The 8,011-nt window shown below is 33.7% G+C and overlaps 2 protein-coding genes across 5 annotated transcripts in view; both read right to left on the bottom strand.

Moving 5' to 3' along the window:
- The window catches only part of LOC105159685, a 5,182-nt gene extending 3,783 nt beyond the window's left edge, over positions 1–1,399 (bottom strand). For all 3 annotated transcript variants that reach the window (XR_002286894.1, XM_020693168.1, XM_020693170.1), the window contains exon 1: positions 137–1,399. Coding sequence is in view for 2 of the 3 variants with exons in the window: in XM_020693168.1 (XP_020548827.1) it covers positions 137–461 (325 nt within the window). In the remaining variant the exon portion in view is untranslated. The remainder of the gene's footprint in view (positions 1–136) is intronic.
- LOC105159683 lies at positions 1,546–5,125 on the bottom strand. Of its 2 annotated transcripts, XM_011076840.2 has the most exons (7): positions 4,867–5,125; positions 4,183–4,209; positions 3,504–3,584; positions 2,712–2,841; positions 2,159–2,456; positions 1,978–2,032; positions 1,558–1,897 (listed from the first exon to the last, which is right to left on the bottom strand). In XM_011076840.2, exons 1-7 carry the CDS (start codon positions 4,987–4,989, stop codon positions 1,823–1,825), a joined length of 789 nt encoding a protein of 262 aa, XP_011075142.1. In that variant the 5' UTR covers positions 4,990–5,125; the 3' UTR covers positions 1,558–1,822. The 2 variants fall into 2 exon arrangements, with proteins under 2 accessions (XP_020548826.1, XP_011075142.1); XM_020693167.1 differs by lacking the exon at positions 4,183–4,209 and having other exon boundaries at positions 1,546–1,897.

The following is an 8,011-nucleotide window of genomic DNA, read 5'->3' as shown; positions in this document are numbered from 1 at the left end:
CAGCACAGCACGTATAGGATCAAAGAAGTATTTACGTTGTGGACTTATGGTGATGTAATGACATTAACATCAGGTTAGATCAGACAAGAGGAACCAATATGTGTACAGCTTGAAGAAGTATATTTCAATTTCAGACCTTTGGTTAACTGGCTCTGCAGCCAAATAGTGCTCTTGCCACAAGAGATGGTGGCAGAATCAGTCTCAAGCTTTCTGGGGACAATCGAGAATGTGGACATGGAGATCAGAACCCGACCCAGGCCTGTCAAGTTGTCAACGACCAAGGGGATACAAAGAGGAAAATCTGTTAAGCGAATCCATTTCTTGTAGTAAAGTTGACTGAAATGCAGTGGAGTTGTTGATAAAGAAGAAGAATTTTCTGCTGGGGCTAAAGCAGAATCAGAATGAGCGTTGCGCCATTTGAGAAGCGCAAAAGCCGCAGCAAACTCGAGAAGAAAAACCATGTACTTCTGAAGATTCTGACGGTCCTCTTGAAATTAAAGAAAACTTTGCATGGCGATCATCCACTCTGCGTCTACGGTAAAGGTAAACAGTGCGGAAAGAAGAAGATGAAGCAAGAATCCGTGCAGCTCTCAGCATTGTAGTTAACTAAATGGTTATGGGACCGCCACTCTTCTCAGCTAGTAGTAGATGGAGGGCAACACTTTCACAGGATTTGAATGTAAAAACAATGGGTTTAATGCAATTTACCCTTATAATATTACAAACTAGCAAATTACTCCTTACGGGAACAAGAAAAAAAAACAATAATTTATCCTACTGTATATTTTAAAATAAAGCAATTTACTCCCTGTTTAAGGAGGTAAAATGCTTAATTTAAGAGGATAAATTACTAATTTTTTTTATAAAAAGATAATTTGCACATTTACCACATCACATGAGGCCAAATTGCATTTTTCGAAAAACAATTGTGAGTATTATGTAAAGGCAGTTTCAAATGGTGGTTAGGCACGGTTAGTGGAAGTTTTCAAGGTTTAAAACAAAAGAGTTAAAAAACAAAAAAACGTAATATGACCCCTCAAAGAAAAAGAAAAGATACTTGCAAATTAATATGCACTGTTCATCAGCGAAGGAAGTAAATGCTTTACTTTTCAAAATTTAAAGTGGTAAATTTGCTAATATTCTTTCTGCAAGAGTCTTTTTTGCTATTTCTGGTTTTCAAATGGTGAAGTTGCAATTTGTAACCTTCGAGTTTGAGAAGTAATAAGCACTATCGCTTATCTTCAGAATTTACAGCCAATGGTATAATTAGCTATTGATAATTTCTTTTACTTACATAGGGCGCTGCTGTGCTGATGTTCGACATGCAAACCCGCTGCTGAGTATTAATAATCTAGAAACACGCGTAGTACAAACACAAGACAACAATTTTCATCAGAGATGCAACTGAACAATTTTCATCAAAGATGCAACTGAACAATTTTCATCAAAGATGCAACTGGTCTTTACCATCCTATTCCTAGTACGCACAGACACCAAAAAAGGCCGTTTTGCTATAAATAAACTCATGAAACTTGATACTTACACTACCAAAGGAAAGAGGGCGGAATATTTTATATATATATCTATATATGTGCTACAAGTCTAATTCTTGAACTATTACTGTAAAGACGACAAAAAAAATGCACCGTACGCATGCACTATGATCCTCAGAAACATAATATGTTTCAATAGTCGAAGCCTGCAATACTATAATCCCGACAAAACTTATTTCCAGGAACAAATTCCTGAATTTGTAAGTTAATAAATCTAATCACGTTACCTCCTACTTGACCGTTGAAGGTCAGTATGGTACACTCAATTCTTATTGCAGAGCTAGTTTATTGCATAGAGATTGATATGCTGCACTGCATGCTTTGAACTTCTCTTCCGCAACAACCTGCATGGGTAATCAACCACTTATTCTAATCTTCGGTGCAGCATACAGGGGAGTTTACTCAAACAGAAACAATAGTATACCTTGGAAGAACCCTGGTGACGATCTGGATGCCATTTTAATGCACACGCTCGATACCTGAGAGAGAAATGTCTTTTAGGATCGTAGAATCAGAATAAAACGGCTATTGCTTTTCCGTCCCAGCAATGACTCTTTGGTCAAGGACTGGAAATTTAAGATAAGCAAAGTTTGAGGAGATCTTACGCGTTTTTTACATCTTCTAGGTTTATAGGACCTGATGCACTCAGTCCCAAAGCAAGCCTATCGGAAGTCAGGTCCGCCATTGGTTTCTCGTACTCTGATGATGAATCATATTCATCCTCATAATGATATTTCCAACCAGTAGAAGTCCTATAGTTGCTAGAGTAACTTGATGAGTTCCTATATCGAGGTTCGTCATCTGTTGTGAAGGACCAGTAGAAGTATCGGTTTCCACCAAATGCGGAACGGAAAATGGTCTCAAATTCTACATCATCATCATCATTGCAAAACTCGAAATCTCCTGGAAAAAGTCAATATTACACATATTTCAAATTCAGAAGACAGCTAACAAGGCCTCAAGAGATTGTAAATCAGCTCATCATGTGTTGTAGAAAAAGAATATAAACAATATGAAATTAGCAATTTCGACTAAATGTGCTAGCTTTGCCTGTTTTGATGGGCTCCTCCAGAAACCAGAAGAAGAATGATGGAGCAGAGCTCATTTAGATTATTAAAACTGAACTGGTACTTCATTGGGATAAAGAAATAAACGTACTTCTACTTGCTTGTGATGCCCTATATCTTGACTTCCCTTTTTTATATCCATCGTCCCTGAAACTTGGTCTGAACCACGAACTCCCTCGACCTGAAGGTTGGTCACAGTCATCCCTATCTGACTGCCAGCTCTGCTCACATAAAATGAAGAAAGTGTAGAGAAATAGCAATTATCAGAGGCAGCTCTATGGCAATACCCATGAACAATTAAGAAAGAGCTAAAAGCACAGCCTTGAAATATTTTTCAGGGCACTGTTCTACCATAATTGCAACCAAGTATGGACAACAAAACTCCAAGAAAACAAATTTAATGCTGAATAGGGATGACATACAGAAGTTCATAATAAACCAGTGGGTGATGCATGGACTGACAGAAAGGTTCTAGTTAGCCAAAAAAGTATACCCATTAATTATTCATCTTCCCTTCAATTTATAGATTCTCATGGAGAATATTGCAACAATACTTGAAACCATCTGCTTTTCCTCTAATCAACAGCCATCAGCACTCTAGCACATACATCGTCCAAATGGATGAAAAACTGAAAAACCAATGGATGACAGGTTTTTTTAACAAAGTAAACACTCTACTATCCCAAACGATGTTTCACTTTTCATGACCTTTTCTTCTTGAATCCCAGACAAATGTGTAAAAACATATAGAATTGTGTGAAGACAGAGGAAGCAATGGGAGGGGAGGAAAGGAATTGCTTCAACAAGAAATGGCATCAAGCAACACATGGAGAAAGAATTCCAAATAACAGAAAAATGAGAAAACTCATCTGTTATATACAACCTGAAACAGGTGGTCTGCAAATTCACTGACATTGCGCAACAAATTCTGTTTCCTGAGCCTATTGGTGTACTGGTTAAATTTCTGCATATGAAAGTCAAGGAAACACAATATTTGGGCCATCAAGCATACATGAAATAATTACAACGCAAGAATACTTGATATATACAAATCATCATAATCATTTCAAAGGTAATAGTGTCAGCCTTCTGACAATACATATTGAAACAAGTCACAAAAAAGCAGGTGCAGCATGACATAATTATGCTTCAACTCTAGAAATCTTTTCTTAGAGGCATTCTGGGACAATGGATTACCAATTACCTGGAACATCTGCGAGCAGTTCAGTACCATATCTTGTGACCGGGAAGTTGATTAGCATTCTCTCAGTTACTACACTTATTGATATATCAAAAACACTTTTTAAGTGAAGATAATTTTGAATATAGTAGTTATATCTCAAGATCTAGAGAATTGGTCATTTTTCATCCATGAAGTAATTGTATTTGTCAATCAAGGTCATTCCCTTAGATTCACAAGTTAGCTCAATCATATGAGTCAATTGCCAACAAGGCCAAAAACTTAAAGACTCAAGCACCACGTCAAACTAGTCTATAACATTAAAAAACTAAACTTTCATGGGATAAAGAACAACTGAAAAACAGAAACAGAGACGACTCACCCTTGGGGAACTCCTAAAAGAACTTGCCTGCACAACAAAGACAAATAATGTGAATACAATTATGCAGCAAACACAAGTACAATTCAATCGCATAACTTCAACATTATTTCTGTTTGTTGACCACCCTCCCTTAAAGCTTCATCATCCAAAATATAGACAGTTCCCACTGCTTTCCACAGAGCTCAATCCTCGACATTATTATCTCGACAAACATCTCCAACCATGATACAGTCTCATGTTATATATATATATATATATATATATATATATGAATATATGACTCAAAAAAGATGACAGTAAAACCAATTTGTTTCCCCAAGCAAATCCCACACAAAGAATCAGAGTATAACATCAAATCCTAATATCACTTAATGCATTTCCTTTTCTCGCTCGGACTATCAATAATTCAAAATTAAAATAAGAAAAACATATCAAAATTAGCTGAATTTACGAATAGCAGAAACAGATTTTTTCTCAGTAAGTTTCTTCCTTTAACAAAACGCTCAAATCTTGACTGATTTATTCTACAAAATGAAACATCTGCAGCGCAGTTACATATTCCCAGGGGAAAAAAAAACATTTAATACACACGCGAACACAAACTAACATACATCCATATCATGAACCGAAACTTACAAAAACTAAAAAATATAAATAAAATAAAATAAAACTCAGGAGGCTTACAGAATCCCAATGGGTGCGTCTTCTGCGCTCAAAAACAGGTGTGGAATGAAACAGAGAAGCTCTGAGCGGAAAAGGGTTGGATTGAGAATTGATCGTTGCCGCTATTCTGCTTGTTTTATTCATTCTTGCAAATCATTCTAATCAAACAAATAGATAAAGAGAAAGCAAGTGAATTTCCTTCGCTTTTCTTTTGCTTCCTTTCCTGTTATTGGGGAGCCTGAAGAGAAGCGACGGTTGATTGGGAACTGAATGTCTCAACTCGGACGACTCCATCAATGAGACAATTGGACCTTTAAATCTTGTGTAGGCCGAAGCCCATTTACATATATGGGCTTCCTTGTTGGTGGTTCCCTGCCAACATCCTAATGGGCCTTTTCTTCTTGAAATTTTAGGCCCAATATATTTTTTCATTTCTTTATTTTGAAGGATTAATTGCACTTAGACCCCCCTTTAAAAATACAAATTTATACTTTCACCAAAAAAGATTTTAAATTATATTTATACCCTCTTTAAAAGTTCACCATTTACATTTAACCCCCTTTCGTTATAATTTGGATGAAAAATATTGATGTTTATAAAAATTTATATAAAATTTTAATTTTATCCCTAATTTAACATTCCCATAAAATAATTTTGAACTCATAAAAAAATATATAATAATATTAATCTCACTCCATATATATATGGAGTAAATTACAACAACTTCCTCTGAAATTTGATATAATACGAATACCTCCTTGTTATTTGAAAAATTATATCCCCTAATGTTTGATGAAATTATGTATCTTTGGATGGAGATTTGAAATTATCAACTTTATCTTACTATATATATATTTTTTAGAAAAATTAAAAATTTGGATGAGGTGGATAGAAAATTTTAAAAATTATAAAAAAAAATATCCACTTAGTCCATAAAAAATCATAAAATTTTTAATTTAACGAATTGGGCTAATTGTTAGGCGGCTGTTAAAATCAGGGGGATATAGGTATTTTTTCAAACAACACGGGGTATTTGTAATTATGTCAAACCTCGTGGGAAGTTGTTGTAATTTACCCTATATATATTTTGTATATTTTTTTCCTTAAATATGTGCAAAAATATACATAAAAATATTAAACGAGTGGTAAAATTTATGTATTCTTTTCTTGTTGACATCAATATTTTGTGATCAAATCATAAGAAAATAAGATCAGGTTTAAATGAAGATTTTAATTATAAAGGAGGTATAAATATATATATTAATTTTATATTTTTAGAACAACCTGATTATGATTAAAATAGAATTTTCAAAAACAAGTTAGAAAGGTGTGTGATATTCTTGTTCGACTCTTCCATAGGTAATATTTTAGTGGTGCCAATTTTTCAAAGATAATTTATCTTTACATGAATTTGATTTATTATTCGTTTTTTTCCCTTTTTCATTGTTGAGGGCCACATAAATGTGATAAGGGGGTTGGCTTTATGCATAAAAACATCACCAACCTATTAATTGCGACAACATTTTTAGCCACATAAATAATTACAACATTGTTGTAATTATTACCAACCTTAAAAATAAAATCCATTCATCTGTGATTCTTATGACTTGTTCTGCAATACCCAATACCCAATATTTAAACTATTCCTATCTTTTATAATACTATATATATATTCATAAAGATTGACAATGTTTTTGTACAAACTGTTCCGTTTATATGATTGAAAATTATGCTGTACATATTCTTTTCTTACGTAAGAAATTCTCAATCACTATAAAATTCTAGCATAAGTTGCTCCAAATGTAAAAGCCCACGTCCACAATTTTTTTTATTCTTTATTTTAATTTCATCTTTTTTTTTTATGGACATAATATATTGGGATAATTATATCGCTCTCTCTGATATTTGGTGTAATTATATATAAATCTCTTGATGTTTGAAGAATTACATATAATATTCCTAATGTTTGTATTTACTTAACTAATAGATCAATTCAATTAGTCAAAGTTTATTGAATGTATTCAGTAGTAATAAAAATAAAATTTATCATTAATTTTATTACAGGTCAAGTAAATATTTTCTAATTATACTATTATTTTATTTGAATTTAAATAAGTTAATTAAAAATAAATATTAAATTTTATTTATTTATTTGAATAAATTAGATTAGACCAAACATCTTGAATTTTTTAAATTATAAAAAAATTATACGTAATTATACTAAATTTTAAGCGAGAACGGTGTAATTATCGTAGCAATAGTGTTGTGAATTTGGTGAATGAATACATCGTCCTCCAAGCCTCTCATTCGATGATGTGCATCGGACGACTGACTGAACCCGCCCGCGAACCGAAAAATTCGGGTTCGGACAAGGGTGGGAGGGAGGACAGACAGGGTCTCCAGACTATTGGAAACGGAATGCTGAGGTGGAAGTGGTGGCAGACTTTTTTGCATACCCCAAGGTAAGGCAGGTAGGGCAAATTTATTTAATAAATGCAAAAAAAAAAAATATTAGTAAAAGCATGCCATTTTAAAAAGATTAGGAAAGTAAGTGGCACCGCGGTCTGACACCGCGGTGCCAGAGAGTTTTTTTTTAAAAAAAAATTATTTTATTTTATGATGACTTGTTGTCAACTTCTCGTTAAAATTTTGGCATTATTATGGCGAATTGTCAGCCATCAAATATACTGTTCGACTCCCCTTGATGAGACGAACATTTCCCCACAAACAATTTCAAGTTTTATCAATCGTAAATAATGAATTTTTAGCACGAACACCGCACTTTTCGGCCGTCGATTCGCCGCCACCGGAGCGACCCACAATCACGAACCACCGCCACTGGACTCGCCTCGACCTAACGGTTCTAACGAGACCAACCTAGTTCAATTTTATTAAATATTTGTTAAGATATGAAATTTGAAGTTTTTCCGCCGAAAATTTGCGATAAAGCTGTTTGCTGTCATTTCTCTACCGTCAGGACGAATCATAGATTAAGACCATAGTCGTTCGAATCCTGTCGTCCAAACGATTCCAACAAGACCAATCTTGCTCAATTTCATCAAGTATTTGTTTGTTCAATTTTTAAAATAGTTATAATTTTATTAAATTCTATTTAATTAATTAATAATACTATTATAATTAATTAAATAATTAATAATACTATTTA

This window comes from Sesamum indicum, linkage group LG4 (genome assembly GCF_000512975.1).
Source record: "Sesamum indicum cultivar Zhongzhi No. 13 linkage group LG4, S_indicum_v1.0, whole genome shotgun sequence".
In the NCBI taxonomy this organism is placed as follows: Eukaryota; Viridiplantae; Streptophyta; class Magnoliopsida; order Lamiales; family Pedaliaceae; genus Sesamum; species Sesamum indicum.
Note: the sequence above shows the minus strand (reverse complement) of the source record. Positions and strands in the feature narration are given on the sequence as shown.